The sequence below is a fragment of the Leptopilina heterotoma genome, unplaced genomic scaffold, assembly GCF_015476425.1.
Source record: "Leptopilina heterotoma isolate Lh14 unplaced genomic scaffold, ASM1547642v1 Lhet_242, whole genome shotgun sequence".
NCBI classification, from domain to species: domain Eukaryota; kingdom Metazoa; phylum Arthropoda; class Insecta; order Hymenoptera; family Figitidae; genus Leptopilina; species Leptopilina heterotoma.
In genome coordinates, this window is record NW_025110957.1 from 1,276,910 (window position 1) to 1,297,266 (window position 20,357).

General features: G+C 31.6%; 1 protein-coding gene across 7 annotated transcripts in view; it reads left to right on the forward strand.

Moving 5' to 3' along the window:
- Nucleotides 1–20,357, forward strand: part of LOC122503059 (mushroom body large-type Kenyon cell-specific protein 1) — a 256,145-nt gene that overhangs the window by 117,775 nt on the left and 118,013 nt on the right. For all 7 annotated transcript variants that reach the window (XM_043613472.1, XM_043613471.1, XM_043613475.1 and 4 more), the window contains one exon: nucleotides 18,335–19,117. In XM_043613472.1, the coding sequence (XP_043469407.1) occupies nucleotides 19,024–19,117 (94 nt within the window). In that variant the 5' untranslated portion in view covers nucleotides 18,335–19,023. The remainder of the gene's footprint in view (nucleotides 1–18,334; nucleotides 19,118–20,357) is intronic.

Here is a 20,357-nt window from a genome sequence, read left to right on the forward strand (position 1 = left end):
AAAAAAAAATATATATAAGAAATATAATTCATTAATATTAACATATATAAACCTATTGAGCTGAAAGTCGGTACACATATGAGGCATTCCATGTCAAGTGATCCAGGTGGAGAAAAATTTTTCTCCAATCGTAGCAAAACTTGGGGCTTTTGTAGTACTAATAGATAGTAATTTTTCGTGAAAATATTTTTTTACCTAGTCCAATATTTTCCGAGGGGGAGGGGGTTAAATTTTTGGGTTTTTCAGTACAATGCTTATTTCGATAATTTTTTACTCTTAAACTATTAAACATAAAAATTTGGCAAGGTACATTTTGGAAAGGTTTTTTCATGCTCTTTCGATTGAAAATAAGCATTTAAAAAAAAAATTTTTTTTTGACCCAAAAAAATCAAAATTAAAAATAAATTTTAATTTTTTGGAAAAAAGGTCCCATTTTTTTTTTTTTTTTTTTTTTAAACGAAAGCTGAGGTTTTTTCCTAAAAGGACATATAAATGAAAAAGTGGGACAAGAATGTTTAAACATTGAAAAAATGAATTTTCTCGTAAACAGAGCTAAAAACCGGGTTTAGAGAGTAGAAACCTCTGTTTTTCAATGTTTCAAAGCTTTCGTTAAAAAAAAAAAAAAAAAAATGGGACCTTTTTTCCAAAAAATTAAAATTTATTTTTAATTTTGATTTTTTTGGGTCCAAAAAAAAAAATTTTTTTTTAAATGCTTATTTTCAATCGAAAAAGCATGAAAAAACCTTTCCAAAATGTACCTTGCCAAATTTTTATGTTTAATAGTTTAAGAGTAAAAAATTATCGAAATAAGCATTACACCGTAAGACACCTGGATCACTTGACATGGAATGCCTCATATGTATTTTTATTACATATAGATTAAAAAAAAACTATAACTATAATCCACATTAATATTAACATATATAAACATATTGAGCTGAAATTCGGTACACATATGTATTTTTATTACATATAGATTAAAAAAAACTATAACTATAATCCACATTGAATTCTTATGTTTTATTTACAAATAACAAAAAAAAAATATTTTTTTTACCTTAATCTTCACTTAAAAATGAAGATCCCTACCGAATTTCAGCTCATCAAATTAAGATTCCTAAAAGTTCAAAAGGGGGAGAGAAAAGTATCATTTTTTGCAATTTTTTCGTAAAAATTAAATTTCTTTCCCTCCTAGTTCGCAAATATGTCCGTCAATCGAGTTCGCTATATTTTTCCTGTAATCTGCCCCGTGTAGAAATCACCATGCTATGCCTAAAATGATTATTGGCCCTAGCTTGGACCTAACTTGGCAACCCCTTTTTATATATCCTGGGCTGGTCCTAACTTGGTACTAGCTAGGAGATCCAGTTATGACTTAGAAAAATTTTTAGGAAAATAAAGTGTCAAAATTGATACATGAAAAACATGTAAAAATTGATAAATATTCTCAATTAATATTTATAAAATTAATTGATAATCATATTTGTTTAAACAATTTATTGTTTGACATAAATCAGAAAATTATGCAAATACTATAAAATAAAGTTAATTTATTAATTTATTAATTCAGCAATTGTTTAAACAAATAATTGTTATTTACTAACTTTTTACACAATCAACCTAGAAACTAGCAGTTTTTTCTAATTTCGCAATAAGTAAATACTCAGATTAGTTAATTGCAAAATTTTAAAAGACTACAAGTGTCTAGACGCTTTATTGTCTTAAGAATTAATAAATAACAACAATTTTTTTTTTAAACAAATGCTGAATTGTTAAAATTATAAATTATCTTCATATTTCACTACTCAAGTGTAATAATTGCGAAATTAGATAAAAAACTGCAAATTTTTAAGTAATTTGTTACAAAAGTTAATAAAACTGCAAAATTTATTTATTTATTTAAACAGATACAGACTGCAATATAATTATCATTAGTAAAATATATTTCTAATTTCGTTTAAGTTGGTGCTAAACACTAAGAGATATTGCAATTTGAATGTGGGCTGACCCACCCAGGTCCAACCCAGGACCTACCTGGGCTTCCTAGTTTCATTAGCAAAAATTTCTAAGTCCAAGTCTAAAAAATTTTTTGCAACAAAAAATTAATGCTTAAAATGATTTAGAATAATGAAAAACGTGTTTTTAACATACATTTTTTTGACATTTTTTTAAAAAGTGGATCACCCGCTTAATTAATTAGGAAAAATTTCCAAGTCCAAAAGACGAATATTTTTTTTAGACCAAGAAATTAATGTTAAAAATGATTGAGAACAATGAAAAACCTGTTTTTAACGAAAATGTATAGATATTTTTTTTCTTGATATAATATAAAAATATTAATTTTTGAATTTTTATACTTGGATATTATTTTATTATTATTGTTGTTGTTAAACTATTTTTTTTATTTATTATCGTGTATTAGTGTCAATAATTACTATATATTGAATCATCAAAAGCAAGTCTACAAGTCACTGACAATAAAAGTTTTGATCTCAACTAGTTTCATTAGCATAGTGGTTAGGGCGTTAGTCTCGTAGTCCGTAGGTCGTAGGTTCGATTCCCGCGTGCGTTAGATTTTATTTACTTCTTAGGTTTGCGTTTATTCCGATTTTTCTGCATTGTATTCGTATAAGTATGCAATTTAATGATTATATATACTGTAAAATAATTTAATTAACAAATTTCTAATTTTTTTATAATTTTTAATGTATATATTAGAGGAATATATATTAATCTCTACATATATACTAACATTATTTATGAATTCGCTTTTGGTCATCATTTAATTGAAAAAAATAATAATTAATTAAAACTAATACTTATTATTAATAATTTAGGTTATTTCTTTAGCAAATATTATAAACTAATCAAAATTATAATAAAGTATATAAATAAACTGGTCATAACTAGGCTCCCAAGTTAGGACCAGGCTAGAATCGCATCACCAGCCATTGTTGGTCCAACCTACACTGCCAACCTAGGACCAAGCTATTAACAGGGCAAAATAGGTAGGACCTGGCTAGGACCAATTTTCATTTTCCACACGGGGCAATTTAAACTGAAGATCCCTACCGAATTTCAGCTAATCAAATTAAGATTTGTAAAAGTTAAAGGTGGAGGACAGGGTAATTTTTTCAATTTTTTCAAAAAAATTCAATTTCTTTCCTTCCTAGTTCGCAAATATGTCCGTCAATCGAGTTCGCTATATTTTTACCTCAATCTTCACTTAAAAATAAAGATCTCTACCGAATTTCAGCTCACTAGGTTGAGATTTGTAAAAGTTAACCGCAGGAACAGGGTAATTTTTTCAATTTTTTCAAAAAAATTGAATTTCTTTCCCTCCTAGTTCGCAAATATGTCCGTCAATCGAGTTCGCTATATTTTTCCTGTAATCTACACTTGAAACTTAAGATCCCTACCGAATTTTAGCTCATAATGTTGAGATTTGTAAAAGTTAAGGGGGGGACAGGGTCATTTTTAGCATTTTTTTCGAAAAAATTGAATTTCTTTCCCTCCTATTTTGCAAATATGCTTGTCAATCGGGTTCGCTATATTTTTCCTGTAATCTACACTTAAAACTGAAGACCCCTACCGAATTTCAACTCACCAGGTTGAGATTTGTAAAAGTTAAGGGGGGGACAGGGTCATTTTTGGCAATTTTTTCAAAAAAATTCAATTTCTTTCCCTTCTAGTTCCCAAATATCTCCACCAATCAGGTTCGCTATATTTTTCCTGTAATCTACACTTAAAACTAAAGATCCCTACCGAATTTCAGCTCATAAGGTTAAGATTTATAAAAGTTAAAGGGGGGGGGACAGGGTCATTTTTTGCAATTTTTTCAAAAAAATTCAATTTCTTTCCCTTCTAGTTCCCAAATATCTCCACCAATCAGGTTCGCTATATTTTTCCTGTAATCTACACTTAAAACTGAAGATCCCTACTGAATTTCAGCTCACTAGGTTGAGATTTGTCAAAGTTAAGGGGGGGGAAAAGGGTCATTTTTAGCATTTTTTTCGAAAAAATAGAATTTCTTTCCCTCCTATTTTGCAAATATGTTTGTCAATCGGGTTCGCTATATTTTTCCTGTAATCTACACTTAAAACTGAAGACCCCTACCGAATTTCAACTCACCAGGTTGAGATTTGTAAAAGTTAAGGGGGGGGACAGGGTCATTTTTTGCAATTTTTTCAAAAAAATTCAATTTCTTTCCCTTATAGTTCCCAAATATCTCCACCAATCAGGTTCGCTATATTTTTCCTGTAATCTACACTTAAAACTGAAGATCCCTACTGAATTTCAGCTCACTAGGTTGAGATTTGTCAAAGTTAAGGGGGGGGACAGGGTCATTTTTAGCATTTTTTTCGAAAAAATAGAATTTCTTTCCCTCCTATTTTGCAAATATGTTTGTCAATCGGGTTCGCTATATTTTTCCTGTAATCTACACTTAAAACTGAAGACCCCTACCGAATTTCAACTCACCAGGTTGAGATTTGTAAAAGTTAAGGGGGGGACAGGGTCATTTTTGGCAATTTTTTCAAAAAAATTCAATTTCTTTCCCTTCTAGTTCCCAAATATCTCCACCAATCAGGTTCGCTATATTTTTCCTGTAATCTACACTTAAAACTAAAGATCCCTACCGAATTTCAGCTCATAAGGTTAAGATTTATAAAAGTTAAAGGGGGGGGGACAGGGTCATTTTTTGCAATTTTTTCAAAAAAATTCAATTTCTTTCCCTTCTAGTTCCCAAATATCTCCACCAATCAGGTTCGCTATATTTTTCCTGTAATCTACACTTAAAACTGAAGATCCCTACCGAATTTTAGCTCACTAGGTTGAGATTTGTAAAAGTTAAGGGGGGGACAGGGTCATTTTTAGCATTTTTTTCGAAAAAATTGAATTTCTTTCCCTCCTATTTTGCAAATATGTTTGTCAATCGGGTTCGCTATATTTTTCCTGTAATCTACACTTAAAACTGAAGATCCCTATTGAATTTCAACTCACCAGGTTGAGATTTGTAGAAGTTAAGGGGGGGGGGACAGGGTCATTTTTTGCAATTTTTTCAAAAAAATTCAATTTCTTTCCCTTCTAGTTCCCAAATATCTCCACCAATCAGGTTCGCTATATTTTTCCTGTAATCTGCACTTAAAACTGATGATTCCTACCAAATTTCAGCTCATCAAGTTAAGAATTGTAAAAGTTAAAGGGGGGGGACAGGGTAATTTTTTCAATTTTTTCGAAAAAATTGAATTTCTTTCCCTCTTAGTTCGCAAATATGTCCGTCAATTGGGTTCGCTATATTTTTCCTGTAATCTACACTTAAAACTGAAGATCCCTACCGAATTTCAGCTCACTAGGTTGAGATTTGTAAAAGTTAAGGGGGGGACAGGGTCATTTTTAGCATTTTTTTCGAAAAAATTGAATTTCTTTCCCTCCTATTTTGCAAATATGTTTGTCAATCGGGTTCGCTATATTTTTCCTGTAATCTACACTTAAAACTGAAGATCCCTACCGAATTTCAACTCACCAGGTTGAGATTTGTAGAAGTTAAGGGGGGGGACAGGGTCATTTTTGGCAATTTTTTCAAAAAAATTCAATTTCTTTCCCTTCTAGTTCCCAAATATCTCCACCAATCAGGTTCGCTATATTTTTCCTGTAATCTACACTTAAAACTGAAGATCCCTACCGAATTTTAGCTCATAATGTTGAGATTTGTAAAAGTTAAGGGGGGGGACAGGGTCATTTTTAGCATTTTTTTCGAAAAAATTGAATTTCTTTCCCTCCTATTTTGCAAATATGTTTGTCAATCGGGTTCGCTATATTTTTCCTGTAATCTACACTTAAAACTGAAGATCCCTACCGAATTTCAACTCACCAGGTTGAGATTTGTAGAAGTTAAGGGGGGGGGACAGGGTCATTTTTTGCAATTTTTTCAAAAAAAATTCAATTTCTTTCCCTTCTAGTTCCCAAATATCTCCACCAATCAGGTTCGCTATATTTTTCCTGTAATCTGCACTTAAAACTGATGATTCCTACCGAATTTCAGCTCATCAAGTTAAGAATTGTAAAAGTTAAAGGGGGGGGACAGGGTAATTTTTTCAATTTTTTCGAAAAAATTGAATTTCTTTCCCTTTTAGTTCGCAAATATGTCCGTCAATTGGGTTCGCTATATTTTTCCTGTAATCTGCACTTAAAACTGATGATCCCTACCGAATTTCAGCTCATCAAGTTAAGATTTGTAAAAGTTAAAGGGGGGGGGACAGGGTAATTTTTTCAATTTTTTCGAAAAAATTGAATTTCTTTCCCTCCTAGTTCGCAAATATGTCCGTCAATTGGATTCGCTATATTTTTCCTGTAATCTGCACTTAAAACTGAAAATCCTAACCGAATTTCAGCTCACCAGGTTGAGATTTGTAAAAATTAAGGAGGGGGGACAGGGTCATTTTTTGTAATTTTTTCTGAAAAATTCAATTTCTTTCCCTCCTAGTTCGCAAATATGTCCGTCAATTGGGTTCGCTATATTTTCCCTGTAATCTGCACTTAAAACTGATGATCCCTACCGAATTTCAGCTCACTAGGTTGAGATTTGTAAAAGTTAAGGGGGGGACAGCCCATTTTGCGTAGCTGGGACGGACACACGAGTGATTTCATAAGGGTTCCGTCAGTACACCTATGGTGTACGGAACCCTAAAAACCATATAATTTTAATTTCCAATTTCCAGACTTGAAAGTTTGTAAAAATAATTGGTTAGATATCTGATTTTAGAAATTCGTGAAATCGACATCACTGTAAACCTTTCTTTGAGGAAGCAAAAGTATCTTAAATAAATGTTATTGGTAAAGTAATTGTAAAAAAAATTAGAAAAAGATGTTGCTGTTTCGACTAGAAACAAATGAGCAGTTCGTTTGTTCACTTAATTTTTGTTAACATTAACAAATGATGCCTTATGAAAAATATATAAAAATGTGATTAATATGGTTCTAAAACGTAGAAAAAAGCAATTTCACTTTAACTTTAAAAAAGAGAACAATTTATTTATTAATTTAATTTGTTTACAACAGTAACAGGAAAGAAATTTTATGTTAAAACAAAATTTTTTCAGAAAGAAAAGATTATTAAACTTGGATTATTCGATGTTTGGTAAAAAATATTAAAAAAGTAACTAGTAAAATGTAACAGTGAAAAAAAAAGAATGTCTCTTCTTTTTGCTGTGACACTTTTAATATGTTATAATAAACATGAAATAGTCCGGGTTTAATAATCTGTTAATTACATTTCGAAATAAAACGCCTTTCCTTGTAAGAAACGCGAGCCACAAAACATTTTTTTCACCACTATAAATGTATGAAGAATACTTTTGAGGTGGATATAAAGCGCCCCTTTTTCTGTACGTGTCTCTATATGAGGGTATTGGAAAAGAACGGAAAAGAAGAGGCAAGGCGCGTAACAAAGTGTATATCTGGCGCGCTATGTGCGCGTGCATGCGTGTGAGAGAAGGAGAGGAATTGGTGGGGGTTGTTTTTGAGGGAGAAAACACGTAAAACAAAGTAACGACGAAATGCACTTGCCCCTCACTCTTTGGCGCCCGTCCACCCGAAGAGAAACATCGAACGAAACATTAAAAACTGGGAAGAGGAATGAGCGGGCGTTTGGCGGTAGGAGGTTGAATGCAAGCCCTGCACAGGATACGGAAGAGCGGGTGGGCGCCGGGAGGTTATGACAGCCGAGGTATTGAGCGGATCCTTCGTTAAAAAAAACGAGAAGCACCACGCCGAGGCGCGTCGAAAGGGTGAGAGGAGGAGGCCAAGGAAAAAGGGGTTGCGGAGAAGGGAAGCTGCTGCTCCCGGCGGTGGAGGTGGTCCAAGGGGTGAAACCAAGTAACCGAACCCAACGCACCCTTGCCTCGCGACCCTGGGGAAAAAAACGGAGTCCGCGATCCCCCACCACTTATAAGTACCCTCCTCACTCTTCTTTTCCTCGAGCATCCATCTTCCTCTCCTTTTCTCTCTTTCAAGCTTCATCCTTCTCTTCAATTCTGTACTCTTGTCTCGTGTGGCTCGCAGGTCCTTGTATGTGGCTAAATATTACTTTATACCCAATTTAGAAAAGTGATAACACCAAGGCTAAACCTAATTTCTCCTCGGTTTAAATTTTAAAACAGGGTTTCTTCGAAATTATAATTATTATTTGAAATCTTAGTCCTGAAATGTAATTACATCACTGTAAAAAAAGGTTCTAAATTAGAGCTAATTTCGGTATTGAAATAGAACCAAATTACGATTTAGTACCAAAATTGGTACTAAATTAGTACCTTTCTTTTTACAGTGATGGAGAGACCGAGCGTAGTAATATTTATGTAAAATCAGACCAGAATTTACTATTCTCACATTGCGAAGACTGGAAATAAGGGGACCTTTGGTATTATTTACTATTTTCTGCACTAATACAACAAATGTTCACCAAATTAGTCAAGTTTTTCATTATCAATTTACAATATTCGTGTATGGAAAATTACTATACATTAATTACTGAAAATTTAAGGGGTTACCCCCACTTGTAACTTTAAAATTTTACAAATTTTTTTTGCATATTTTTGAAGCATAACTATCTAAAAATAAGTCCTTCAAACTTTAAGTCGATCTGAACAAAATTAACTAAAATATAAACATTGAAAGAACAGAATCCGTTGCGTAGACGACTGTCTAGAATGATTATAAACCACTACCAACAAATTTTTTGAACGCCATTAGACCCATAAACACTGATCTGAGTAAAGAAACTTTACTTAAAAAGATTAATCTCGAAATAACATTTTTTAATTCCGTGACCAAAATAACTTGAAAACTACTTAACCGATCTTTCTGAAATTTGGCAGGCTTATTCGATACATAAAAATGTAGTTTTTAATCGTTTAGCTTTATTTTTCGATAAAAAATTATTGTATTACAGCCGAAAACAACAATCGTTTTTTAGTGAAAATCGAAACACGAATTTTGATTGTCAGACGTTTTGTCAAAAATGCATATTTTAAAAAATGCTTTGATTCAAGACTAGATTATAGTGTTACTTAACTAAATCTATTGACATTTTTTGTTTCACAGGATCCAGTTCACTACAATTTTGGTCACCGCAAAACAAAATAATAAAAGCAACTTTCATTTAGAAGAAATTTCTAACAAAATTATTTAATATTTTTTAATAAAAAAATACTGAAATCTATATAATATATGTACATTCAGATAATATTTTGATTGTTTAAAACAGTTCAGCAGTTTTCGTTAAAAAAATTCACGAAAATAGCCTATTTTTTTGCGTTGCAACTGGGGGTAACCCCTTAAGGGGTTTCATCCAGTTATAGACAGACAAAAAAAGTCGATATTTTAGGAATTTTTTCTGAGAAAACTTGAGTTTTTCAATTTAAAAATTAATGTACACATAAAGGGTACTTTCTCCAAAGCGAAGCATCTTGCGGGGAGCAGGATATTTCTGGACTGGATCATCTAAATTGAAAAAACCATAAATTTTTTGTTAATATAATAGATTATCCTGGGATTAATCGAAAGAATAAATGAAATAATAATTTTTGACAAAACTTAAATTGTTTATAAAATAAAAAATATTTATTGTAAAAAACACCTTCGATTAATCACTAAAAAATATAATTAAAAAGCTTGTGTTAAAATCTGAGACTTATCGGTTCAACAATTTTCGAGAATTCTTACTCACCGACTTTAAAGACATAATTTTGAGAAAAACGCCTCCATAAAAAAAGGTTCAAAAACATTTTACTCATAGTAAAATTTTTTTTTAACTTACTGAATCGTCTATTCTAGGCCTACTCTCTAAATTTGAATCAGCGAAAAGTCGCTGATTCACCAGCCCAGAGTATGCAGCTGATGAAATAGCGTATATACACTGATGAAACAGCGTATATGTACTGATTTTCCAGCGTATATACGCTGTTTCATCAGCTGCATACTCTGGGCTGGTGAATCAGCGACTTATCGCTGATTCAAATTTAGAGAGTATATAATGAATCTTCTGCATCTTCAGCACCTTCTAGAATTTTTTTTGGTAATAGGCAGGTAGAAAAAATATATTACGATTACGAAAATGCAATAAAAAATTCGATTTTTTCAAAATCCTAAGTAGATGTAATACCTTAAAGCACTTATATGAGAAAGCAGTTTCCTTGTAATAACTTATTAAAAACAATAAAAACATAATTTTTTGAGACAGGAATAAATGTAAATTTCATAAATTTGTAACTTTTTATCTAATTATTATATATAATATTCAAATTTATTTTTTGAATAAAACATGATTAGTGTCAGTGATCAAATCTAATCGTGACAGATCGGGCGAAACTCGATGGTGACATCTGCTCAATCACAGCCAATGCTATACAAAAGTCAATATTAACTTTCTCCAATAAATTATTTTTATTTGTCAGATTTTGTCCAATATAGTTAAGTCTCGACACTGTATCATTGACTGAAATTATCCCAATAATTTAACAATAAGTACCCAACTAAAAGTACGACACTGATAGTTGTAGTTTGGAGACTGACTGAATTTATCAATTTTTGCTACCTTTGTAATACTTTCACAAAATATTAAAACTTCATATTTCAGTTTAGCAAATTAATGAATTTCTTCTGTACAATATGATATAGGTACCCTCATTTTCGTACTTTGCTACTACACTGGAACGCTGATTATAAGAAAACCGATTATTCGGAAAATGTTGGTATTGAAACGGGACGAGGAGAGATGGGGAGGGTCGAGTTTACTTCGCTGAACGTAGTAGCGTAGCTATGAAAGGAACCGTATTCCCCAACCTCGTGTTGTTAAATTTTATTTTGTAAGAATTTATCAATATTATATTAACATTATAATCAATTAATAATAATTTGGGTGACAATTTTTTTAAAATAAAATTTGTTTTTTCTGCAGAAATTAATTTATATATATATATATAAATTTATACACAGAGTTTCTTACGGTCCTGCATGTTTACACTTTTCCGTAAAGGTGATCTTACCGGATTATATGGACACACACCCGAGTAAAGTGCCAAAGCCTAAGGAAATATCATTTTAGCGTAACAAAATCTGAATTTTCAAGGTGTTACTTTTATTTTCTGTATATTTCGACTGCGAACAAGTTAAGTTCTGATGTTGATGGTGGCTCGAAGCTTTCAATTCGTTAGCGCGATGTTGGGTTTGAAAGAGCTTGTTGTACACATATACACACCTATTTGTATATGCTTCCGCGACATAGTCCGAGTGACCTGCGAGACTTATATACAGTGACTAACGATTTTTTTCTTTAGGCACGCGGAAGGTTCAATGACGTCGCAACCCTAGGTCATATGAATGCAGTAAATGTGAAACGTAGACTATACAGTGTAATGGAAACTGCTTGTTACTAAGTACGCATCAAACGTACCGATATTTTAATAAAATCTAGTTCCACGCTCTCTGTACTAAAATATTCAACTTCCCAATGGGAAAAGTACAACTGGCTGCATACTGCTACTGCACTGTCTCTACTGGCAGCAACATTGACAGGCGGCACTGGCATTATGGCTAGAAATTAACAGTTATAAATAATTTAACAGAAGAGTAAATAATATTAATAAATATAGTTTGTTTCTAACTAATATTCCTCTTACTAATTAAATTGTACCTATTAAATATGAAAACTAATAGAAAAAGTAATTTTGACATATATGAATATAACTTAATAAAATTTTCATTTTTTTGTTCAATTTTTCTTAAAGATAGCTTTAAAAGAAAAGACTAATATCACGTTTTGAACTTAAAACATTTGTTTTTAAAGTACAATTGGAGATTTTTGCAGGGCTCGAACTAAGTCCGTAAATCCTGTAAAGATCCGTAAATTTGCTTGATGTTCGTAAAAGTCCGTTTTTTGGTAAAGTCCGTAATTTGATTGAAAAAAGACTAAAAGTTTGTAAATTGTGCGCTATAATTTGGAAAATTTTAGTTAAATTAGAAATGATTGCGGAAATTCAATTATGTTCAAAAGAATTTTTAAATTCTTCAATTATCTTTATAAATAATATAATTCTTCTCCGAAATTCAATTCTTTTCAAAAATTTTAATACAATTCTCGACAAAATTTCAATTATTTTCAAATATTTTCCTCAATTCAATGATTTTCAATATCTACTATTTTAATAAAATTTTCCAAAAGAATTTAAATACTTTAAAAAAAAAATTAATAAAATTCTACGCAAACATTCAATTATTTTCAAAAAATAATAAAAATTTCACAGAAATTCAATTATTTACAAATTTTTTATAAACTTTTTCGCAATCATTCAATTACTTTCATAAATAATAAAATTTTTACAGGGATTCAATTATTTTCATAAATAATTAAATTTTTAGAAGATTCAATTTTATTCTCGTAAATAATAAAATTCTTTTTAGGAATTCAATTATTTTCATAAATAATAAAACTCATTGCAGAATTTCAATGTTATTCTTGAAAAATTTTATTAAAATTCGTCCAAAGAATTCAAATATTTAAAAATTTATTGATAAAAATTCTTTATGAGAATTAAATTTTAAGAAACATTGAATTATTCAATGAATTATTTAATTTTGTATTTAAATAATTGTGAAATTAATTTTTTTGAATAAGTTTAATTGACGATTTTTTAAAAAATTATTTGAAGTTTAAAATTTTTAATTATAATTATTAACAGACACGATTATTTTAAAAAGTTGACGAATACCCAATGGGAAATGCCAGTGTAGTGCCGATGTTCACCACTGGCATAGTACTCAGACGATTGTTCGGCGTAGTCTAGCCGAGCCTCGACAATTAGTGCTGGCGCAGTACAGAATTTTTGTTTCGCCAAAGCTTGGACAAGCCACGGCGGCAAGTGCTGGCTGAGTATAGAAAAATTGTTCACAACGCTCTTTGCCAACATTGCTTTTTTGACATAAACTTGAAAAAAATTATAAAAAAAGTTTAGGAATGTTTATAAATATAAATTTATTGAAAAAAATTAATATTTTACTTTTCAGTTGTTCATTTTTTATTCTTATTAAATTTAATAATAACAATTTAACACAATTGTCTAATTTTGTAAATAATAAATTATTTAAACAAGTTAAAATTATAAACAAAATTTAAACTTTAATCTCAATAATAATTTGGTTCCTATTAAAATACTATTATACTTCTTACTATGAATAAAAAATGATTAAAAAATTATCACTTGTAAAATGTTAAATTCAATAAGTAAAGTTATTTAATTCTATTATTAAAAATTTAGTTTAATTTATTTTAATTCAATTTATTACTTCTAACGTATCCCTATTTTTTCTCATCTTTGACTCAATAATTGTATGTCTGAATGATACTGAGATATTAATACTTTTCTGCACACACGTGTCGTTAGCATAGTGGTTAGAGCGTTAGTCTGTTAGTCCGTAGGTCGTAGGTTCGATTCCCCTCGTCAGCAATTATGTTTATTTTCATAGGTTTGCGATATTTCTAGATTCTAATCGTTAGGTACTAAAATATGAAAATCTAATGCACACCTACTGTAATTGTTTATTATTTAATTTTTAAATGTTATAAACAATTTTTTTCTACTTAATTTACTATATCCATTGTTAGTCTCCATCTTTAATACAATTTCTTTGAGAAGAGAAATATTTTATGAATAATAACTATTTATTAATATTATTTACCATTTTGTTGTTAAATTATTTATAATTATTAATTTTCGACTAATTAATAACAATACGGCATTTATTGCGGCAATATTCTCAGCCAGCACTGGTCCAGTGCTGCGCCAGCGCTGCCTGGCAGCACTGACAGACAGTACTTCGGCAGCGCCAGACGGCGTTATCATCCCAGTGCCATGCCAGTGCTGGCTCTCAGCCTTGCCGCCAGTGCTGCCAGTGCTGGCGCAGTACTACGCCAGTTGTAAATTTCCCATTGGGTATTGATTAATTTAATTATTCTCAAAGTTTTCAATTAAAATTATTAAAAAAAAAAAAACATTATTTTCAAAAAACTTAAAGAAATTCTTTAAAAGAATTTAATTATTTAGAAAATCTCTAATAAAATTGTTTAAAAGAATTAAAGTATCTATTCTTCTAAAAAATTCAATTATTTTCAATATTTAACTAAAATTCTTTAAATCAATTAAATTATTTTTTAAAATTGTAATAAAATTCTAAGAGGAATTTAATAATTTATTTTTAAATTTTAATCAAATTCAATAATTAAATGTTCAATTTCAATTATTAAAAAATACGATTATTTCAAAAACTTGAAAAAAATTCTTTATAAAATTCAAGTACTTTGAAAATTTCCAATTAAAATTATTAAAGAAACTCTATAATTTTAAAAAAATTCAATTATTTTCGTCAGTAATAAAATTCTTCGCAGAGAATTCAATTATTTTTAAAAATTGTAATAAAATTCTTCGCCACAAATTCAATTATTTTCAATGCATTTTCAATAAATAATTTTAATCACTCTTTGATTATTATGAAACATGAGAAAATCGATCACTCCGAGTCTTCGACTCGGAGTGATCGATATCTTCATGTTTTATATAGTTATGAAAAACTTTAATTTATAGTTTTAAGTAAAATTTTCTCTTATTTGACTCAAACTGGTTATATTTTTGTGAATAATATTGGTCCGTAATTTTTCATTTTTTGTCCGTAAAGTCCGTATTTTTAAATACTTTCATTTTTGTAATCATGTTATTAGAAACTTCATCAAATGTTATTAAGTAAAAAATTCAAATCAATTTTTTGATTTTTAAAAATTTATAAAAAAATTTAACATTTTGTAATAAGAAACCAAGGAACACGTTTTTTAAATGTAACTGTAGTTTTATTTTTCTCCAATTTCCTTTAATAAAACTAGTTCTTTATTTTTTTACAATAAATTTAATATACAAACTTCACTTGACAATATAATTACATTAAGATCTGAGCTTGTAAATAATATTTTTCTGATTTTATACTGCACGTTGACAAAATCATCCCTAAATTATTAGATTATTTTACTTTAAATTTACAATTGCCGTATGTACTTACAATTAATTTATCAAACATGTTAAATAATTGGTGAAGATAAATTCGATACACATTCGGAAGGGAATTTTCTTTTTAATGTTAAATATAATTAAATTATATAAAATCCCGATGGGTAGTAGGATGTCTTAAGGGGTTACATCCAGTTAGACAGCCGAAAAAAGTCGATATTTTAGGAATTTTTTTTGAGAAAACTCTTGGGTATTTCAATTTAAAAATTAATGCACATATAAAGGGTATTTTGAACTTTATTTTGACATATTTTATTTATAAAAATAATTTTTTTAAAACTTCTATGAAGAATTTGCGGGAGCTTCTCCGAAGTTCTAGAAAAGTAGAACTTTAGAGAAAACAACTTCTCATCTTGCGGTGAGCAGGGTATTTCTCGACTGGATCATCTAAAATAAAGAAACCATAAATGTTTCGTTAACATAATAGATTATCTTGGGATTAATCAAAGGAATAAACAAAATAACAATTTTTGACAGAATTTAGCCTTCTGAAAGCGGAGGTATATATTTTTGACCAAAATTCACGACTTAAGTTGTTTATAAAATAAAAAATATTTATTGTAAAAAAAACTTTCGATTAATTACTAAATAATATAATTAAAAAGCTTGTGTTGAAATCTAACCGTTTTTGAGAAATCTTGCTCACCGATTATAAAAACAGTTTTGAGAAAAACGCGTCCATAAAAAAGGTTCAAAACATTTTGCTTACACGGAAAAGTTTTGGGGCGAGCAACTCTATTTGCTCTAGTAACGCTGCGCAACTTCACTTTGGTGCAGCAATAGTCGTAAAAAGATAGCGCAGCAGGCCAGCATTGGACGAGCTGCTCTACCAGTCGTGTATCTACCACTGACTTTCAGCGCAGCTCGTCCAACACTGGATGAGCAGCGTTCCCAGTAGAGAGAGAAGCTCACCCATTTACAAGGCGATATGCCTTCTCTCTTTTAGGAAACCTTCTCTACGCGCGGAGAACGCAGCTCGCCCGAAAACTTTTCCGTGTATAGTAAAATTTTTTTTTCCACTTACATTGAATCATCTATTCCAGGCCCATATAATGAATCTTTTGCATCTTCAGCACTTTCTAGAACTTTTTTTGGTCTGGTTCATTCACAATAGGCAGATAGAAAAAATATATTACGAAAATCCAATAAAAAAAATTTGATTTTTTCAAAATCCTAAGTGGATGAAACCCTTTAAACCATTTTTTCAATAGAAATGTTGTTTTGTCAACAACATCACAAAAAGATTCCTATATAAAAATAAATTAACTCTATAGTCAGTACTGATACAATTCTGGATCAGTAGCAATTTCCCAGTACTGACACTACAGTACTAATACGGTATTAATACCAATATTTGTTCATTAATAGTCACTCAACCCTTAGCAATTCTACAGGCGCTGTATTGCGCCAGTAGTTTTCTCTGGCTTAATACTATAATTTCTTATTGGGTTGTATATTCTGTTTAAAATGCTGCAAGATTTTGCCTAATGCAAAAATTATTAACCCAAATTGTATCTAAAATTTTACTTGATCTAACACTTCTTTTGCTCTAGTAAATAAAGTCCAACTTCATTTAATTAGATAAATCTTATGTGTACAGTCTCCTGTTGTACTTAAATAAAACTATATGACTTAGAAGGAATTGCAAAGTTTTAGTAATTATCGTGACATTCACGCCTGTTTCATTTTGTGCAAAATATTGAGATAAAGGTAACGCAACTGAAAGAAAGTAAAACAAAATTAATGCAAGAGAAGATTAGTTCATGGGAATGTAAAATGAAATAACAAGAAAGTGCAACTAATGTCTAATTTCCCAGGCGATGCATATTCGCATGCTGCAATGAGCAGATATATTGGATCAAGTTGTGATAGTCTGAGGATGCAGTGGGTTTGTTTTGGTAGGCGACAGCGATAAACTTAGTAGTAGCACAAGCTATGGGTATGGGTGTCCCGGTCGCGAAGGTGGCGGTGGCGGAGAGTTTCGCGATGGGCAAGGTGGAGCAGAAGGTGGAAGGGTGAGGTTGAGTTGAGGGGCGAGAGAACGATAGGGTAGAGCAGGTGGAAAGGACAAGGGGTTTCGAGGGGACGGATGAAAGGACGCTTACCAGCTACTACCTATTGATCGCCAATTCTTTTTCTCTTGTTGCATATTAGGCGCACTCTGCTCCTCTTTCCCTTGGTCTCCCACTGGTCTTCTCCTTTTGCTTCCACCCTGAATCTACCCCCCGTTATTTCTCTGGTTACGCGAAACCGCCCCTACATTTCCAACCACTTTCCGCGAGCGAGTGAACCACCCCTTCCCTTTTACCTTCATACCTAACAGCCGACGCTCTTCTTACCGGCAATGTTTTATTTCAAGTAGTACCTTCCTGCTTTGGGGTGGGGCACCGCCATGGACACTTCAAATCCCTTTTCTCCCTTTTGTCTACAGGTATGCTCCATGTCCGACTTTCTTTACAATAGCATCTATTTATTTCTTTAGTTTCAATTTTTGTTTGCTTAACTATTCTAACTTTCTCTATTTTCAAGACTCGTTACTATTTTGTGATTTTTACATTTGTGGTAGTTTTAGTTTCTGCTTTTTACTTTTGCGGACAGTTTTATAAATGTTTCAAATTAAGAAACGGAGAAAAATTAGTTTACTATTATATGGATAGCTAATTAGCTGTGATTGCTATCCATATAATAGCAATTCAGTTAACTGAGGCCGAAAACATTTTTCTAATTTTAGAATATTTTACTGAAATATGCCCTCCTATTGTTAAAATTCTGATTCCTTTATCAGAAGTGTAATAGTCTAACGTCGGGACGTAAATAGATTTTAATTAAAAATATTTTTCGTAAAACGTCCACAGGTTAAGACCATTGATTTAATCTTAAGGCAGCATGTACATTACGGAAGGTTAGGGCTAAGAGTAACGGAATCAACCCCTTTTGTATTCCGTAATGATTAACTTCCCGTTATGAATTACCATAGTACCCTAATGGAAAAACAGCTAATTTTTTTTAGTTGAATATTCCATGATGACGGTCGCGATTTGTTGAAATATTACCTGGGTTCTCGGAGTTAATCCTCATTTACAAAGGCTAGTCATACACAAAAATGAATCTAAGAGAGTGTGAAATCCGATAGTTCTAAAATAATTAAAATTTTATTCTATATTAATATTTTCAATTAATAACAATACCTTATACTGACAATTGTTTCTTTTCTTGTTTTGTTTCAGATACTGATTTGGTAAGAGTATTTCTCTGTGAAGAGAGGTGCACGCCTTAGTACAAAGCGTTCCTTTACGGGATACACGGGGCGAGTTGCGTCGCGAGAAGACGAGGAACAGTGTTAAAAACGGTTTGTTCGAGAAAGAGGGAAGAAAGCCTTTGGCGACAGAGAGCACTAACTACTCAGGGCGCAAGCGTGCACGTGTGTGCGTTACTGTGCGCTAACCCTGTCCCACTACCAGTGAGGACAAGCCGCCCCTACATTAACCACCCCCACCATTCTGCCAACATCGTCTTTTCCCATTCGTGTGCTCCTCTCTTCCCAACGTCAACGAAACGACGACAGACATCACCCCTCCAATTGCCTCCTAGCGCAAGTTACGTCACACGTGACGTCACACACACACATATGTGCGCACTTATCCAAACTTCTGTCGAATATCCACTTTTACATCGAAAAATCACATAAATATAGAAGGGAAGAAGGAAACTGCAAAAAAAAAACTTTTTCGTAAAACACGCAGTATATATTGAGCCCTAAAGCGAGAGAGGAAAGACTGAAAAAAACCAGAGAGAAAGAGAGCGAGAGAGAGAGACGTATAACAAGTCGTATCCACGCGGGTAAACGAGACCAAGACCTTATACAACACCTGAAGCCGGCCGACACAAACACACATCCTAAGATGTGATTTCAAAAATGGCGGATTGCCCCTATGCCCGCTGCATACAGGAACGCAGACACATACGAAGAGAACTGCTGCGATGGACAAAGAATATGGTCTTCGTAGTTGGTAAGTTTTTATAATATATATTAGTCACAGGAAATTGTGGGGTATTCTTTAAACACCAAAGTATAGATTACTATATTTTTTTTGGTGTAGATAAACTACCTCGCAGTTTACAGTGGTATTTTGTTGGAAATATTACATAAATTAATATAAGTTTGAAAAAGAGTTAATAAAATATTTCAAGACTTCAAATGAAAATCAATAGGGTAAGGCCGAGGGAGAAAGCCATAGTTTTTTTAAATGATTGTAAGAATTATAAAAAATCGATATTTATTTACCTTATTTTGGTCGCATTTTGAACATCTATCATATATTCAGAGCAGTTTTCATGTAACTAAAAATATCAAATACTGCAAATAGGACTCAGTCCAGAAAAAGTACATTAATTCGTTTCCATCAAGCATCGTCTGGAAGTATACTACAATGCCGGTTTATCGGACTTTTCGGGTTATGATTTACGATTTTCTGTGTCTTGTCTTGTTAAAGGTATTGTTTGCTTTAACGGACAACTCCCTCAGTCATTCCGCTAAACCGGCGATAGAGTGTAGTAGCTGTAAAAATTTTAAAGAGTCTACGGACAAACAGAAACAAATGTTATGCGCGCCAGCGATGCGTTTAGTGGTAGAGGGTCTCAGTTTAGTACAGTAGAGGACTCAGTGACAAACTTTAAACCTTTCACAATATCGATAGTAATAACACGTTTAATGAGGACGTAACCTGTCGAAATTCTTCTTCTGGCGGACGCGAGTGTATTTATTTATTCACTTCTCCAATTTTACATAAACAATAATTAATCCGTTGAAAAAATAAAGTGTAATCTTAATGTATGCACTAATTTGCAAGTTTTATTCTTCTCACATTTTCATAATTATAATTAACAACTGAACGCATCGGAAAATCTTACAATCATACGGGATCGAACATATATCTAACCATACAACTAAATATATGCATAATTCTAAAAAGCAAGCTTTTATATAAAGCCTCTCGGCTATCGCAATCGATTTGGAATTGTGGACCACCTCCATTATTTAATACACGGAGAAAAATGGAAAAATGATTTATGCAGTCAGTGTAGTACTCCTTTATAGAATAATATGTGACAGGTACACACTATAGTATTAGAAGTTTCATAGCTGAACAGTTTGGGACTCAACACAAGTTATCCCATTCATCAGCTTAAACAAGACTGTTTATATAGTCTAAGAGGGAATAAGAGTATAAAAAACTGGAATGAGAAATT